This window comes from Mastomys coucha, unplaced genomic scaffold (genome assembly GCF_008632895.1).
Source record: "Mastomys coucha isolate ucsf_1 unplaced genomic scaffold, UCSF_Mcou_1 pScaffold1, whole genome shotgun sequence".
Taxonomy (NCBI): domain Eukaryota; kingdom Metazoa; phylum Chordata; class Mammalia; order Rodentia; family Muridae; genus Mastomys; species Mastomys coucha.
In genome coordinates this window covers 35,885,595-35,905,061 of record NW_022196891.1, presented here as the reverse complement: position 1 = coordinate 35,905,061, position 19,467 = coordinate 35,885,595, and the positions used below count along the sequence as shown (strand labels likewise).

General features: G+C 38.6%; 1 protein-coding gene across 11 annotated transcripts in view; it reads right to left on the bottom strand.

The window, feature by feature from the left end:
• The window catches only part of Dennd1b (DENN domain containing 1B), a 221,820-nt gene that overhangs the window by 14,526 nt on the left and 187,827 nt on the right, over positions 1-19,467 (bottom strand). For 7 of the 11 annotated variants that reach the window (XM_031384135.1, XM_031384121.1, XM_031384104.1 and 4 more), the window contains 3 exons: positions 18,035-18,091; positions 17,085-17,192; positions 15,034-15,156 (listed from right to left, as the gene is read on the bottom strand). In XM_031384135.1, coding sequence (XP_031239995.1) covers positions 15,034-15,156; positions 17,085-17,192; positions 18,035-18,091 — 288 coding nt within the window. The remainder of the gene's footprint in view (positions 1-15,033; positions 15,157-17,084; positions 17,193-18,034; positions 18,092-19,467) is intronic. The other 4 variants (XM_031384129.1, XM_031384141.1, XM_031384147.1 and 1 more) reach the window with 1 other exon arrangement.

Sequence of the window (19,467 nt, the reverse complement as noted above, 5' to 3'; positions counted from 1 at the left end):
GGGTGGGGTGGGGGTAGGGCGGGAACAGTGGGTAGGGCGGGGTAGGGGGGTAGGGCGGGAACAGTGGGTAGGGTGGGAGAGTTGGGAGAAACCTGATATGAGCAGATGAAACAAAAACAACTTGTTTGGCTTTCACAGAATTGAGATTCTGATAACACATGTAACATTTCTAAGACAGACTCACTATGAAGTTCAGACTGGCCTTGGCTTCACAGTCCTGTCTCTGCCTCCACAGGGATAGAATTACAGAGGTGTGTGTGTGTGTGTGTGTGTGTGTGTGTGTGTGTGTGTGTGTTTACTACATAGACTTTTTAAAAATATAACCTAATCTTTTTTAAAGACTTATTTATTTGTGTGTTATTGCCTGCATGTATGTAATATGAGCCACTTGTATGTCTGGAGCCTGAGGAGGTCAGAAGAGGGTTTCAGATTTCCTGAAACTAGATTTCGAGTGTTGTTAACTGCTTTATGTGCTGGGAACAGAACCCAGGCACCTGTTCCAAACCACTGAGCTATCTCCCCAGCCCCTAAAAGTAGGAACACATTTTGATACTGTCCCATCTTGGGGTGAGGTAACTGAAATCCAGAATGACTTTTTGCTGATCCAAAGTCTAAAGCAAACACCTGATGTTACGAATAAAATCCATTTGTGGAATCTGAAAATATCACAGCACAAAATGGCAGTGCCTTGAACATGCACAGTAGTTTTGTTATTTGAAAAGAACTTTAAAATACCCTTTTTATGTTTGTAGGTAGTAACTGAAGCACAGTTAAAGGCTTACAGAAGGTTTGCTTCAGTTTTAGATGTCTCCTTGGCAAGCTCACTTTACCACAAACTGTGCTGAACACTTTCCCATGTTGTGTGTGATGAGGGCAAATGTTAGGAAGCAGTGACTTGAGTAAGAACCAGAAAGGGACAGAGGTAAGACTCTGTCCCAGGTGTGTATGTTCCACTAACACACTAGTTTTATTATCACCATGTTGTGTGAGAGTGTCCTGAGGGGTCCAGAGAAACTGTGTGAGAGAAAGGCTGCCTATAAAGTCCAGTCTCAGCCTGACTGTAAAGCAGGGACTGTGCTAGCGAGATGGCGATGCTGAAGCTCCAGGAAGGCAGGACACAGCGAGGCAGAAGACTAGCGCTGAGTCCTGAAGATTAAACAGCCTCCCGATGGTGCACTTAGGGGACCGGAAGGACTAACAAGTCTCATGATCTGTGAGAGCAAATGGATTGAGCTGATGATTCCTGTTGTTACTGAGTAAAAAGCTGAGGACATGGCCAGTCCTGAGCAGGGGCATACGGTGTCTCCGTCAGCAGTCATGTGGGTATGGCCCTGATCATACACGAGTCCTGTGCTCCGTCAGCAGTCACCTGGATATGGCCCTGATCATACACCAGTCCTGAGCAGGGGCATACGGTGTCTCTGTCAGCAGTCATGTGGGTATGGCCCTGACCATACACCAGTCCTGAGCAGGGGCATACAGTGGCAGTCATCTGGATATGGCTCTGATCATACACGAGTCCTGAGCAGGGCATACGGTGGCTCCGTCAGTCATCTGGGTATGGCCCTGATCATACACCAGTCCTCCAAGCTGCTGCCCACACTGACCTCACAGTTCTTGTCAGCCTTTTGTGCCTTGTTGTCTCCCTTCACCTCCCACCTACACATGCTGCTCTTGAGGAGGACCTGGGTTCGGTTCCCAGCACATAGAACCAGTCAAAACAGCACTCAAACTCTACTTCCAGGAAATCCGAAGCCCTCTTCTGGCCTCCTCAGGCCCCAGGCATACAGGTGACTCACATACACACACGCAGATAAAACTCAACCTACCTGTGAGCATTCCATTCTAATAGCATACTATTGTACAGTCCTGAGACTCTTACATTTTAGTTCCTACTTCCATTTAGATGTAGAAAACTTCTGGAGAATGCCACCCCCATCTGAACAGTGACCAAGTCCAGATAACCTAGAAAGTACAACCTAAGTAACCAAAGAAACTGAGCCTCATCCATTAGAAGGCCTTGGCAATAAACAAGGAGGTAAGCTTCCTTAAAGTTGAAAGCAACTTTAAATAAAGGACACGTATTGGCTAATGTGTCAACTTAGAGTGACTAGGACTCTCCAAGCCAAAGGGAGGAGTGTCTGGAGTCTCTAGCTCTTTCCCTCACGTGCATTCCTGTAACTTTATTTGCTAAAGGAAAGGCATGTGAGACAGACTGGAAAGACAAGTGCCTCTGGTAGATCAGGAGAGCAGAGACTACCAGACGGACACGCAACACACTTTTCTATATCTTTATAAGACTGTTAGGGAAAGTGGAGAAGCAAATTTTCTACAGGTATGAGGAACACCAAGCTCTAGTGACACAAAGTCTACTCCACTGGGGAGGGCCCAGGAAATCCCCCTTCAAGGAAAACAGTGATATAAAGACGCTTGTACACCACAGTTTGAACAGGAATGTCCTCGATAGGCCCATGTGATGACGACCTGACCAAGTCACAGCTGCCTTTGGAGAGAGGTGGGGGTGGTGTTGGGAATTTCAGTTGGTAAGGCTTAGTGTGAGGGAGGAAGGCTCCAGGGAGTGCTTAGAAGACCAGCTTATCTTTGGCCTCTTCCCTTTTCTTACTGAGGTGAGCAGCCTCTGCCAGACTCATTTGTTGTCATGATCCTCTGCCTTGTATGATCACAAAGCAATGGGTGTAGGTGAATGGATCTGTGAGGCCACAAGCTAGAGTAAACCCTTCCTTTTAAATTGTTTCTTTGAGGTATCTGCCATAAGGACACAGATGAACTAACAGTGCTGCCATAAAGCCTACAGTGATGGTAAAGGGACATGGCTTGCCTAAGACTGAAGATACACAGAAAAGATGCAAAGCCTGGACCACGTTCAGCCCTGGCCAAATATGGCTCAGGTAGACAAAAACTTGGGAAAGCTTAGGATGAATCAGGAAAACTGAGAGAATCTAGAACTTTCTTCAGAAGAATTCTACAAAAACACAAGATCATGGTATCCCATTGATATACTTATCAATAACAAAATCCAATTCCAGACACACATATCCACTTGTAATAATTAATAATATTATAAAAGAAAAAGCATGTTCATTTATAGATGCAAATATTAATATACTCTACATATAAAGTCCAGAATGAATTAAGAATTATGAGTCATTAATGATCAGATAAGCATTGCATGAGGAAATAAGTGATACAAATATGGAAATTTTTAAAGAAGAGCCAAGTGGAACTCATAGAAAACAAAACAAAACATCATGATATAATAGATGAAAAATAGTTCCAGTGACCTTATCAGCAGATTCAACAAAGAAGCACTGCATTTTGAAACAGGTCAAAAGAAATGGCCATAATTGAATATAACACAGAAAGAAAAGAAAGCAAAGCAAGTAAAATGAAGAACATTAACAAGAAAATAGGATGCAGAGCACCCAGAAGTTGAGCCCTGCCAGCAGAGTGTCCAGAACATTCTGTTTCCACATAGTAGACACTCTTGTCTGGCTCCCCCCACCCCCACCTCTCTACCTCCTTTCCTCCCCCCTTTTCTCTCTCTCCCTCCTCTCTTCCCTCTCTCTCTCCACCTACCTCTCTCTCTTTCCATCTCCCTCCACCCCCATGTGCAGTGGATTGTTACTGTAAATAAAGTGGAAAAATATTACCTTAGTATGAAACTGACTATAGTGAGCTCTGGAAACAATATGTGTAACAAACTCTAATTTTCAGAATCATCCACAGAGGTGGTCACTCTACCATCATTTTACAGCTCATCAGGCTTAGGTTAGGAACGATGTTTATGTTCACAAACCATTCATAGAGCAGAGCTGGTATTCATGTCTGTGTTCATCATACTATAAAGACTCAGATATTTCTGTTCCCTCCTATTAAGTGACAAGGCTAATGGGCAGAGAATGAATATAGATGTCTCCTGTATTTGTAAATCATGGTTCTTAAAAACTTAAAAGGAAGCAAGTGATCTTGAAAGCTAAATTAGCAGGACTAACAATACAAGAGACTCTAGGGAGACACATGGCCTCCAAGGCCAGGAAGCAGCTTATGCTACTCAGATAGTTAAATGGGACTCTCCTTGATGATACATCCACTCTGTCCAAATCACATCACCAGTGCATTAACAGAGGCTCATTTTCATTTTGTTTTAATCTATTCTAGTTTTCTTTTCCTTTTTTAACTTAAAGAAATCATTCAGTGTTGAGAGTTGACAGACAGAATGCAGGAGATTAGAACTGACTCCTGCTGTGCAAAATATGCATCCCAGAAACAGTACTTTAGGGCTTTGTCTTCCTTGTTGCTCAGAGACTCGAAGACACTGGCAATGGCAACATTCCAGGAGGCTGTCTCTAAAGCATGACAACTGGCATAAGAAGCCTCAAACTCACAGGGCACTGCCCTACTTACCCACATGGCACCTGCCTCAAACATGGCTTCAAGCTGGACAGTAGGAAGCCAGCTTTAAGGGCTGTTCATACACTGGTGATACCAATTGTGTTTTGAATTGCACTACCCTTTAGGTCTTCAACATCCGAAAACACAAATCTGAACGCTGGTTTTACAGCTAGCTTTTCAAGTGTAAGAAATGGCTAGTCAACACGAAAGCAATATGATTTAAGTACTAAATGCCTCAGTGAAGAAGAATACATTAGTGATCCTTCCTGAAGTGGCAATCTAGTTAAACATCCTGAGTTTATAGTGGAAATAGCTACTGTGAACTAATGGCTTTTCCCTCCATCAATACCAGTACTGATCTCTGACAAACTTCAAAACAGAGCCATACAAGGGGAAAAACAAAACAAAACAAAACCAGACAGGAGAAACATCATTTCCTTATCCTAAGATTCTTGAGAGAAAATAAAAACTTGTGTACAGAAATTGGGTATTTTTGCAATAGAGAATTGTTGTTAATTTGATCAGAGTTCTAAAAGATTGAATAGGAGAAAAAAAACCTTAAAAAGTTAAAGGACAGAAAATAGAGGGAAAATATGTTTCCATGTTTCTATATAAAGTCTAAAATGGCAACATTTACTAAATACATTTACTAAATGGAAAAACTGAGTACATTTTGTCTTTGTGTCAAGATTTTATAATAGTTATTTGTGGCAAATAAATTTAAAGAGTAAAATTCTAACATTAAAACATTAAACTTTAAATTTTTTAAAAATTATATATGGTATATTTACATAAATATAACCATTTTTCCATTATGCTATATATTATAGCATAATTATTGCTATATATTATAGCATAACAAGTATTGTTCTGCAAAGTGAAATTTAAGTTAAATTTCAGTTACTGTCCCACAGCTTGAAAGTTTACGTGCCTGGGATTATAAATTACCTTCTAAAGAAAGTTTCACACAACTTCCACTAGAGGGCATGCTTGTAATCCAGAACCCATTTTCTTTTTGAAACAATTTTACTACAACTAAGTATGAAATGTTTGAAAGAAATAGTGTTCCATTGGAGAAAATAACTTCTTCCTAATTAACAATATGGTACCTGTACATTTTATTAGAAAACCAACTGTATAAGTTACTGACATTAGAGTCAATTAGGGTAAATCCAATGGGCAGAGACTCTGGAATACTCGTTGCTATAATGTGTTTTTATTTAAGCAATACTTCTTATGGTCATGTTCACTTAACATATTTCAAAATGTATTATCATTTAAAATGTCTTAAAACATTTTCCTATTACTTCAACTAGCATTTTACCTTAATAGTGCCTTCTCAATATTGAGCTAAAATAAACATAAAATCAAAAGTGGTTGTTTATCAGGGTTCTTAGTTATTTGTCTTCCTAAGTCCTGTTCAGAAGGAAGGGAGCCATTCCCGGTCCTGGACCTAGCCATCTACCCAGTCAGTGCCAGTGCAGCCGCTGAAGGAGAGCCCACAATCTCCTTAACGAAACCAGCATCAAGTCTAACTACGTTCAGAATGTCTGTCCCTGTCTCAAAGATATGTACAGTCCTCACCTCTCATCAAGGAGACTTCTCTTTGCAACAGATGAAAACTGTTACAGAAAACCATGACAGATCAAATGCAGCCTTCTGGAGCCCAGTTCCGATGGGACACATCAACAAAACAACTTCAGCACCTAAGGCTCAGGGGACATTGTGGAAGAGGGGATAAAGCCAGAGGTTCAGGGAGTTTACTGTGAGATGGTTTAGTAATATGAGAAGCTGCGACCACCTAACCACCAGATGAACGAGGACAACCACAGACATGTCTGATATGGGCAGGAGAATGCACGCAAAGAGCAACAGGCAACTGTCTGCACCGAGGGGCAACAGGCAACTGTCAGCACCGAGGGGCAACAGGCTTCTCAGTGCAAGGCGCCAGCTGGGTACGGACACCAAGAGGTCAGCCCCGAAAACATACATGGAACTAACAACGTACAGGCTGAGGGGCTGTGTTCAGGAGAACATGTATATACATATATGTACGAACAACTAGTGAGGACACACACCACAATTCTGAGGGAGAACAGTATGGGTATGTGGAAAGGCTTGGAGGAAATGATATAATTTTGAACTATAAAAGTACTAATTGTATATCTTATGTAAAACTTATTTAACAAAACCATGCATTCTTGATATTTATTTGCCATATCCCTCCTCTAACCCATGCCAATACAATTATTTTCCTTGATTTGTTATTTATAATTATTTTTTTCTTGTGAAGAAGTAAGTGGCTACTTCCTTGAGAAGTAATTTAGGCTGACTTTGAACTTGTGATGTTCCTGGTGTGTGTTACCACAAGTGGCAACTATACCAACTTTTACAGTTCCTATGTCTTAAAAAGAAGTGCTACCATTTATTACAGTTATATTTTACTTCAGAGTCCACTAACTCTTATAAACAAAACTTTGGCATTAATATGTTTTCATAAACAAAACAGTTTCACATGAGTTTCTTGCTTTTTTTTTTTTTTTTGTAAGCTGCATAATTTAATAGTATCTAAGGTGTTTTTTTTTTTTTTTTTTTTTGGCTTTTTTTTTTCTTCTGAGACAGGGTTTCTCTGTGTAGCCTTGGTTGTCCTGGAACTCACTCTGTAGACCAGGCTGGCCTCGAACTCAGAAATCCGCCTGCCTCTGCCTTCCTAAGTGCTGGGATTAAAGGCATGCGCCACCACCACCCAGCAGTATCTAAGATTTGTATTTTAAATTGTACTTAAATTACTTACATTTGTAAGTACACATTATACACATTTGTAGTGTGTAAAACAGTCTACAAAACACAAACTATCTGATTATCATATTCATTGAATATGATAAGATGGTGAGATTTTGTTGATATCCCCCTCCCACTACTATGGCTATGAAATTATTCGTTTGCAATTCTCTTTGGAAAAATACACACACACACACACACACATAATACACCTAACCCTAACCCTAATCCTGATTACATAATATATGTATTACGTGTGTATATACATATGTGTATATATATATATATACATGCATGTATGTATGAATATATACATGTGTCTACCTCTAGGGCACATTTTTTAAAGACAAAAGTATACTATTTATCAATTATAAACTTGTCATAGCTATTTAATTCTGTTAGAATGGTTTATAAACAATTTAACATATAAAGAAACACCAAAATATCATTTTAAGTGAGTGTATATATAGAAAAAATTATCAACCATATCTTATGATGAAAATTTCTTCATCCCTTACTTAAGGAAGAACTGTTCTCATTTCAAAGTACTAGTTTGTATATAAGCACAGACACCAGCGTTGTAGCATGTGATAGTAGTAACAAGGCTCTTAAACCTATTTCATTCATAAACACTGCACAAAGTCCCAGCTCCACTCCTAGTGAGTATTTATTGTCAAGGACACTTTTGACTGCAAAAGAAAGGCCAGCCTTTCCTTCAAAGGTTTATATAAACTATCTAGATGGTAGAAAGGGAGAAACTAGTGGATTGGCTTCTGTCGTAGGCATGAAACAGTTAAAACTGGTATGTGTGCCAGGGTTTTAATCAGGCTTAGCAACAAAAAGCTTCCTCGGTCCTCTTCCACAAGATTTTGTCACAGTGAACTGCCTTGCTTAGGGCAGTCCATCTGTTAATGTTGACTCATGGTACGGCTGAGCTTTCATGCTTGTTCACTAGTATAGTTGTTAGCTGAGTGTGTGTGTGAGTGTGTGTGTGTGTATGAGAGAGAGACAGACAGAGACAGAGAGAGATTGTGGTACTAAGCCAAAAAATATTTTTATCCCTTAAAGCATATCCTAGTTCATGTTTATAAATCTATTATTGAAAGAGATTTTTCTCTTATTCTTAAAATTTTCTATTACATTTTAGACAATTTCATATGACAGAATTAGAATTAATGGTCTAATATTGCTCATTAACTCTTCAGGATTCCACTAATATAAAATTGACAAAAGGTAAGTATATAGGATTAAAACTGCTCTGCACCATGACCGATAGCAGTATTCTCACAGGACTAAACAGGCCCTATTTTCAATAAAATCAGAGAAGGATCCTTTCCCTGGAGTCCTGTTAGGCTAGGGCGGCTGTTAGAACTGTCATCTCCACACAAAAGGGAAAGGGCTGGATTTTACAAATGTGAAGCCTAATTGGGAGCTCTTCATGGCTGTACCCTTGACATTTATTTAAGCCTCATCAACAAAACAGAAAATAGCCATACTAATTAGCAGACCAGCACACAAATTACTATTTGTTGGGGGTAGATTATAGATTCACAGTCTATTCCAAAGACAAGCAAAGTAATGGGGCAGACATATTTAAATTCTTTTCCATAGCATCCATATTATAGATTTTGCTTGTGTTAAATAAAGATACATTCTTATAAATCAAATGATCACAATTTCATTTAATATTCTGAAAATTAAATAAACATAAAGTCTTTCATTGGCAAGTCTTGGTGGAAACTGGAAAAGCAATATTCTTTCCATAGTTGGGTCCATGTCTGATAATAAAAAAACTCAGGATGGGATGAGACAAGTCCTTTCAGGATCATTTTTTAATGAAGCTGACAATAAAACAAACACCATCTTACAAAATTACAGACAAGAGATTTATTCATAATACAAGATGTATATTGCTTTTCAAATCATATGCTAAAATCAGCAGTCAGGACCCCACTTAGAATGAAGATGAATGAATACCTGCTACTTCTGTGGCCACAGAGCTGTCAAGTGACTAAGGACAGGAACTTCACAAAAGAAGAAAGTCTAATAGGGCCATTGTTACAAAGAACTTGCCATTCAAGACACATGTGTGTATATGAGCTGCTACCAATTGTAGACTACCTATTATACTTATTATTTATGAAGATATTTTATTCACATTATCTATAATTCTTATAGCAGCCTAGGAATATAATGTATGATGTTAACAACATATCAATTAAAAATGCAGAAAGCAAGACAAAGGGCCATTTTATTTTACTGAATGTCAAAAGCAATTTCCTTTTTAAAATCAAGTTCGGTCTAGCTCTATACTAATTTTTCCATTAGATGCACTTGGGAAAGATCACAGTTATTAATAATGTATCTCATATTGGAAAACTGCTTCGTCTCTAATGCTAGGTCTAATGTGCCCATAAGAACCACAGAAAGTCACCAGTGAAGGTGATGGAGAAGTAGTTTATTGGTTACTTTGCTTAAATGTAGTCATTTTGCCATTTTGTATACGTTAGGATATACAACTCAAAAACCCATTTCTAGAAATTAACATGAAATATGAAAAAACAGAAGTTAGTAAATTATAACACAAATGTCTTATCCTGTTATAAAAGGAAAATTTAATAATTAGCATATGAAGAATATCTTAAGTTAGACATTTGGAAAAAGGATTCCTGTGATTGAAATGTTTTTATCTTAAGGAATTCTACTGAAAATGTTTTTTGTTCATCAAAAAAAGCTGTTCTCTATGGTAAATATCATCATTTAAGTAATCTATTACAGAGCTGGCAAAAATGTTTACCAGAGAGATTTAAAGCACTGAACCTTGTGAGCAGTCAAGAATTGATAGTGGTGTCACAATAGCAGATAGGAAAGCACTGCCTCGTTTAATGTCAGTGTGTGATGTACTGGCTACTTTCTATGCACATAATGACTTTATTCAAAGATGTGATTTAGTAACACAATCAGAATTTGATAATAACATCTGAAATTAATGATAGTCTGTGAAAAGAAGCTTAATAAAAAGAAAAATAGAGAAATCATTTAGTTTGCTACAAAAATAGTCTCATGAATTCAGGATATTTCCATGTTTTTCTTCTGTTAATGACTGACACAGTGGGTGCTGAATTATTAGATGAGTGATCTTCTTCATAAAGATCTACCAGGGTCTGCACCTGGCGCTGATCCTGTGCCACAGAGCTCCATACCCAAATAACAGCAGGAGAGAGCTGGTCTCCCAGGAGTGCTGGCACACCTGAGAGCACAGGTAACCCTGCCACTTCTGATCAAATTCCTGACCCAAGAGGACCAGTCCAGAGTCATCAGGACATAGGAACCAAGGAACAACCTGGAACAGGATCCTTCAGGTTGCCATCTACACCCTGAAGCTGACCCTGTGCCACAGCTCTCCACACCCAAATTCATCCCAGAGAGAACTGGTATCCAAGGAGACCAGTTTACAATGCAGTTTACAAACCAGTTTACACGCAGGCTTACAAGACGGACAAGCCACAGTCAGAGACAGCAACACCAGCTAACACCAGAGATATCAGGATGGCAAGAAGCAAGGGCAAGAACATAAACAACAGAAACCAAGGCAACTTGGCATCATTAGAACCCAGTTCTCCCACCACAGGGAGTCCTGTAAACCCCAACACCACAGAAAAGCAAGACTCTGATTTAAAATCACATCTCATGATGATAATAGAGGACTTTAAGGACATAAATAACTCCCTTAAAGAAATACAGGAGAACACAGGTAAACAGGTAGAAGCCCTTAAAAAGGAAACACAAAAATTCCCTTAAAAATTACAGGAAAACACAATCAAACATGTGAAGGAATTGAACAAAATTGTCCAGGATCTAAAAATGAAAAAAGAAACAATAAAGAAATCACAAAGGGAGACAACCCTGGAGATAGAAAACCTAGGAAAGAGATCAGGAGCCATAGATGCAAGCATCACCAACAGAATACAAGAGATAGAAGAGAGAATCTCGGGGGCAAAAGATACCATAGAAAACATTGACACAACAGTCAAAGAAAATGCAAAATTCACAGAGTTCCTAACCCAAAACATCCAGGAAATCCAGGATACAATGAGAAGGCCATACCTAAGGATAATAGGTTTAGAAGAGAGTGAAGACTCTCAACTTAAAGGGCCAGTAAATATCTTCAACAAAATTATGGAAGAAAACTTCCCTAACCTAAAGAAAGAGATGCCCATAAACATACAAGAAGCCTACAGAACTCCAAATAGACTGGACCAGAAAAGAAATTCCTCCCATCACATAATAGTGAAAACATCAAATGCACAAAAATAAGATAGAAAGAATATTAAAAGTAGTAAGGGAAGGCTGGAGAGATGGCTCAGTGGTTAAGAGCACCGACTGCTCTTCTGATGATCCTGAGTTCAAATCCTAGCAACCACATGGTGGCTTACAACCATCTGTAATGAGATCTGATGCCCTCTTCTGGGGTGTCTGAAGACAGTTACAGTGTACTTACATATAATAAATAAATAAATCTTTAAAAAGAAAGTAGTAAGGGAAAAAGGTCAAGTAATATATAAAGGCAGACCTATCAGAATTCTACCAGACTTCACATCCGAGACTATGAAAACTAGAAATACTGGGCAGATGTTATACAGACCCTAAGAGAACACAAATGCCAGCCCAGACTACTATACCCAGCAAAACTCTCAATTACAATAGATGGGGAAACCAAAGTATTCCATGACAAAACCAAATTTATACAATATCTTTCCACAAATCTAGCCCTACAAAGGATAATAGACAGAAAACTCCAATACAAGGAGGGAAACTACATCCTAGAAAAAGCAAGAAAGTAATCTTTCAACTAACCTAGAAAGAAGATAGCCACACAAACATAATTCCACCTCTAACAACAAAAATAACAAGAAGCAACAATCACTATTCCTCAATATCTCTTAACATCAATGGACTCAATTCCCCAATAAAAAGACATAGACTCACAGACTGGATACATAAACAGGACCCAGCATATTGCTGCATACAGGAAACATACCTCAGTGTCAAAGAGAGACACTACCTCAGAGTTAAAGGTTGGAAAACAATTTTCGAAGCAAATGGTCCCAAGAAACAAGCTGGTGTAGCCATTCTAATATCAAATAAAATCGACTTTCAACCAAAAGTTAACAAAAAAGATAAAGGACACTTCATACTCATCAAAGGAAAAATATACCAAGATGAATTCTCAATTCTGAACATCTATGCTCCAAATGTAGGGGTACCCACACTCATAAAAGAAACTTTACTAAAGCTCAAAGCACACATTGCACCTCACACAATAATAGTGGGAGGCTTCAACACCCCACTCTCAGCAATGGACAGATCATGGAAACACAAACTAAACAAAGATACGGTAAAACTAACAGAAGTGATGGACCAAATAGATTTAACAGATATCTATAGGACATTTCATCCTAAAACAAAAGAATATATATTCTTCTCAGCACCTCGTGTTACTTTCTCCAAAATTGACCATATAATTGGTCACAAATCAGGCCTCAACAGATACAAGAAGATTGAAATAATCCCATGCATCCTATCAGATCACCATGGACTAAGGCTGGTCTTTTAAAACAATAGAAAGCCTACATACACATGGAAGCTGAACAATGTCCTACTCAGTGATAACTTATCAAGGAAGAAATAAAGAAAAAAATTAAAGACTGTTTAGAATTTAATAAAAATGGAGGCACTACATACCCAAAGTTATGGGACACAATGAATGCAGTGCTAAGAGGAAAAGTCATAGCTCTGAGTGCCTCCAAAAAGAAACTGGAGAGAGCATACACTAGCAGCTTGACAGCACATCTGAAAGCTCTAGAACAAAAAAAAGCAAATACATCTAAGAGGAGTAGATGGCAGGAAACCATCAAACTCAGAACTGAAATCAATCAAGTAGAAATAAAAAGAACTATACAAAAAAGCAACAAAACCAGGAGCTGGTTCTTTGAGAAATCTTCCTTCCTTCCTTCCTTCCTTCCTTCCTTCCTTCCTTCCTTCCTTCCTTCCTTCCTCCCTTCCTTCCTTTTTTCCTTCTTCCCTTCTTTTTTTCTTTCCTTTCTTTTTTCTTTCTTTTTCTTTTTTCATTTTTTTCTTTGTTTTTGATCAAATGTAGTCTAACATGAATCAAACTTAAAAAGGAAACTTCAGTTGAGGAGATGTCTCCATCAGATTGTCTAGCAGGCAGAAGATGATTGAGTATTTTCTTGACTGATGATTTACTATAGCAAGTGCCATCCCTGAACAGCTGGAGTAAGAAATCAGTCTGCACAAGGTCATAATTCTGTTCCTCCTTCTTCAGTGCCTGTCTCCAAGCTCATGTTTGATTTCCTGTCCTGACTACCATTCATAATGCACTGTAAGATATAAGATGAAATATTTCCTCTCTAAAAAAAAAAAAAACCAAAATAATAGTAATAATAATAATAATTAATAATAATAATAAAAGATCTCCCAGACTCCTTCCCTCCTAAGATTGCTGAGGCAACAGTGTTCCTACCCAAATTCATATAAAGGCACTATGCCTACCTGAATGTCCTGCTCTGTTCTGCCCTTCTGCCATATGGCAATGTAGCACATTATCTTTATGTCTTTATAACATGTCAGCCTTTACCCAGACTCTCCAACCTTCAAACATCTACAAAATATTTTTCTGTTCTTTATGTCCTTTATTCTCAAGCTCAAGTATTCTGTTACAGTATTACAACACTGGCTAAATCAGAAATGTAATAGTACTTTATTACCATAAACATTTCATAGTACTGTGATTATTAATCGACTCGATTTGATGAGCTTTTAAATAATCACGGCAGATCTGTGAGGCTTGTTTCAGACTGACCAGGCTAATAAGAATGGAAGATCCACCCAGCCTGTGGGCAACACCATCCCACAGGTTGGGGCACACACTGAGTAAAAAGGAAGAAGGAAGCTCAGGGACACTCATTTCATTCCTTTCTGACTGCAGATGCTATGTGACCAGCTGCCTTGAAGTCCACAAAGTTTTGCACATGGCTTGTGACCTCAAACCATGACAAAAATAAAACCTTCCTTCCTTCCTTAAAATGACTTTGTCCTGGGAATGAGTAAAGTGACTAATTGGAATGACAGCAGTACCATTGCTGTAATCAACCCTACGAATGTGGTTCATAGTCTTTGGAACAGTGGTATAGGAAGAACGTGGAAGAATTTGAAACTTTGGGGTAGAAAAGCCCATGAAGGCTGTAAGTAGAGAGGAGCAGGCCATTCTAGCTGGAGTTGGAAGATAGGGTGCTAACAGGAATGTGTGCACAGAGGTCTGCTCATGAAACTTCAAATCGTAGGGGCTCTACTGGGATCTGAGCTAGTTTATTCATGTGGTGATGACATCAAGAATCGGCTGCATTCTGCCTATCTTCTGAAAAGTCGAGTGAGGCCAAATACAGAGGAGCTCAACTAATTGATGTGGTGGAGGGAAATGCCAAGGCAGGAGAGCACTCAGGCTGTGGGCTACTGTCTGCCATGATGACAGAGAGCAAAAAGTGGCACCAAACATGGAAAAATACAATGTGGTAAGAAAAGAGCATGGGAGAACTTCACCTTACAGACTTGGCAGGTTTAAAAGCAGCTGGAACCACTATAGAGATGGGTGACATCAAGCAGAAACCTAGACTGAACACTGGGACAATAAGAAACATGTTTTGAGGGCAAGACCTAACTTGTCATAGGCTCCACATTGTGAAAATGCAAGTTTATCTGAAAGTAGATGGCCTATATTGAGAATTTTACTGAAGGAGTTCTGTGCTCTAAAGGAACTACCTTGAGAAGTGTTTTTTTCTCAGGGTCAGCAGACAGATGCTGATGCCATTGTGGTCCACGGGAGCCAGGCACATGCACAGCTGGAACTGAACTTGGCAGCTTGCTTTGTTCACTAGGTATTGGCTGTGCAGACATAAAAGAGAAATAAGGGTGTGGAAAGAACAGAAAAGTTCTAGAGAGCTGCTGAGGAGAGGCAATGTGTGACATGGTTGCAGTCCCTGGAAAGATATCCTACGGAGTCATTTAATGAAACTACGGAAGTATAAATCACAATGCAGACTCGTGAATTTTGAAGATGCCAAGTGTTTGAGACGCTAGCTGAAGAAAACTGAGTGTACGTACTGCAGCTGGTTCAAAACAGACACTATGTGCTCTAGGTTGCAAAGATGGAGGAAAAGGGCTACCCAAATCTTTACCCAGATGATTCTATCATGAGGCAGATATAAGACACGAAGCTGAAAGATTTAGTGTTGCTTACTGGCTGTCAGTCTCATGTGATGAGGTCATTGCTGTCTCTCTCCTCCTTTATGGAGTGTGATGTGTGTTGTGTGCCATTGTACATTGGAATTGCATTAGTTAAGAGATTGCCTTGAGTCTCAGATGAGAGTTAAGAGTCCAGCACTACTAAAGATTATAGGGACTTCTGGTGGTGTGCTAAATACATTTTGGATTATGGGATAGCTATGAGCCAGAGAGGACAAAGGATGGAAGGAAGGATATGGTTCTAAAGCATTATATTTGGGTGTCAAGATGACAAAATCTCAAGTTAAAATGGTTCCTCTTGATTTTCTCACTGAAATCAAGTGTATGCCATGTGACCAGCTGCTTAAACCCCTGCCATGCAGACTTCCTGCTACAGTGGGTTGTACCTCAAACTGTGAGCCAAATAAATCTTCCTTAAGGTGTCCTGTTCTGGCCCTAATCTTGTATGAGCCCCAGACATTAGTATGACGAGCCTGGCTGTCAGCCTTGGCAGCTGTCGTAAAAGGAGGTTTGCAGGCCCTATATGAATTTGACTCTAAAGCTCATTTCTTAAGATGCCTAAATCAACTGCAATTTGGTATGCAAGGTTTAACTGGTTAAAACCTTCTGGAGCCTACTCTAAGAGATTACATTGCTATTTTTCTAAACAGTTTGCCTCTTAGGACAATATTTTTAGTGATATCAGCATTTGAACAGAAGTTTTAAATAATAATAGCAAATAAATTATGTAGATACAGAAAAAAACATGCATATAGTCCCCATGCTATGATGGTATGGCTTCATGAGCTTTTACATTTACTATGGAGAAAAGTAACATATTTTAAGTAAAAATGATCCTTCAACTTTTGAGCTGTTCCCAGCTAGTGATAAATGATACAGAACTGTTCCTTGATTCCGGGCAGCACAGGGACTGAGCTTCCTGTCACACATGTTGTCACAAAGGGGGCCAGCATGACAGTGTACAGTGCTGTTAGATAAGCTATCAGCAGGAAGCATCTTCAGGGCTTCTCAGTTACGAGATGAACAGCTAGGATGGCCCATCAAGAGGCAGCCCAGCCCAGGAGGAGGGCCATTTGCACAGGGCTTCACCCTTGGATTTCCAAATACTGTTTTAATACTGGATGTCTGGGTCATGCATTATTATTGTTGTTCTACTGCACATAATCACAGATTTAAACGTCCTCAGACTCACTGGGGTATAAACTCTTTGAAGACGTGACAAAACACAAGTTAAGTAACCCAAATGCAAAAGGCACAGCACTAGCACTGCTTCATACTGTCTATATGTTTTTAGGTGCTACTATGATATCTAGATACACACAGGGCCAATATTGTAATAAATATTATAATAAGACTACCTTTGGAGTGTGTGGGATGCTCCATGTCTGCATCAAGATGGGGCTTCAGGGTGGGCCTGTTTGCTTCTCCATTGTGTAAGTCCTGAGTGCACTACCCTCCCCCCCTCCACCAGCAATGCTGTTCTTGAATGAAGTAGCAACAGCTCAAATTACTCCTAAAGAATTTGCTGCGACTGTGTAGTCTGGGACACAGAGGGCAAGCACTCTTACCTGGGAAAGGCTATGCTTCTCTCTGTTTTCTCCCTTTTCACTGTGTAAAGTGTAAACTGGTGTATACTGTACCAAACCAGAACAGGTCCCATAATCTTCCTCATTGTCCTATACATGAAGAAAAATACAATTATTTTACAATACTCCACTTTTAAACTAAAGTTATTTCATTAATAAGGTTGCCTGTTAAACATGAAAAGAAAAGGCACTATAGGTATAATTTTAAAGAATATGCTGAGGAAATAATGATTTTCCATTGTGTGATTTAATTTAATTAAAAAATAATCCATACTTTGACTAGTTGAAATAAAATTTATATGAAAATAAATGTTCACCATTACCAGAATGGAAGATTTTTAAGTAGTTTATTTTCTTCAAAAGTAAAAATTCAGAACACAAATTATTAATAAAATTGCAAAACTATAATTTGTAATTAAACCAAACACATAAATATAGACCTGTAAGCATTCACATGATACCTGGAATACCCACAGATTCAAAATCAAATTATTATATGTGATCTTTTATAAATTAGGAACATTCCTCAATGTGGTAATTACCATTGGGATGAACCTGTAAAACCAAATGGTAGCATTTTTAGATTAATTTCAACACAAATATATTTTTTAAAAATGAGCAGCTTGAAGTAAGATCTTCAATTGTAGTACAAAAGCAATCAACATTATGAAAACATACATCCTGCTAAAAGTATCTTTGAAGAACTCCACATTCTATGATTAAAGTATGCAAACAATACAAAGATTATTATTCAGTTGATGCATATAGAATAGCTGAAAGTTACCTGCCAGAGGACTTGCTATGAAAAATACATTCTTGAACAAAGGGACAGCATATTTTAAAAGCCATTAAAACATAAATCTCATGTAGCAGGGAGCTATAAACTCATACAAAATCATGGTGAAGTATGAAGACCAGTAAGGCAGACGCACCTTGTGTTTCAGCCTGCTCTTCACCTCCTTTAGTCCCAGTCTAGCGTGGCTCTTTGCCTAGGAAATGAGAATAAGTGTATCTAGCTTCTTCTGCATTTATTATAATTTACTAAATAAATAGACATGTAAAATTATCTCTAATAAGGTTTGCTAACTATCCATAGTACTTAGAAAAGAAACAAAATATATCCTAACACTATTTCTAGGGTGGCCATCTACTTACCATTTTATTAAGCCTAAACTGTTGTTTAAAAGGGTCAATTCTGTATTGCATACAAACACATAAAGGTCAACTCTCAGCCTAGAATCAATTGGGTACCATATGCCCCATTAATAACTTAAAATTGTGACCAATGAGAGAGAGAGAAAGAGAGAGAGAGAGAAAGGAGGGAGGGAGGGAGAGGGAGAGGGAGAGAGAATATTACAGCATTAAGTTATTTGGACCAATATGTGTAAGCTTCAAGAAACTGAAGTGTTTTTTCAGACAGTTACTAACTAGCACATGCATCTAGGGGAGTGGTATTTCACACATAGATTTTCCAGCAAAAATGAAGTCACTGAACAATTTCATGCTACCTTCCTATTTCTCTAGGTTTTGTCCTCATCATTCAGTGTCTCCAGTCTGGCTGTAAATTGTGGGGTCCAACTTAAGACAACTGCGAGCTTCACAATGGTGGGGCTTTTGTTGCACTGGAGATTTTTACTCAGAGTGTTCCAGGTAAAAATAGACAAAGAGAAGTCTCATTTATTTTGTGTTTCCTGACTGTGTCCTGGGTACTTAGATACACTGCACTGCTTGTTGTCACACATCTAAAATTACACTGTTCCCAACACACTATATAAAAGAGTACAGTGATCCAGGAAGATTAAGTTTATATCGTCTAGATTCAAATCTGGGTTATATGTAGTTGTGAAATCTAACTTCTCCATTTTCAAGGAGTAAGGAACAAACAATGTTTTTAAAACACAACAATGTTTTAAGCCTCACCAAAATGAGGACAGCGTAAATCTTATCTCCAGAATACAGTCTGGATGCCAGTCCCAGAGCTCTCACACCCGCTGTTATACTCACAGGTTAGGGTCTGTGCTGAGAGTCAAAGCATGACTCTCAAGTTCTCTGAGGGAAAAACCTTTCCGCATTAGCAAGTATAAACCCAGAATACAGTTGACATACCGTTATGCACTCAAGCAATGTTCTGAACTGAATATAACAATTATTTTCCTATTATTTAAAAACAAAACTGAAAAATATTTCAATAGGAGATAATCTCTAACTATCTAACACTAGAATATATCCTCTGGCTTGTTTGGTTTTGGTTGTTGTTGTTGTTTGGTTTTGGTTATTGTTGTTGTTTGGTTTTGGTTGTTGTTGTTGTTTGGTTTTGGTTATTGTTGTTGTTTGGTTTTGGTTGCTGTTGTTTGGTTTTGGTTAT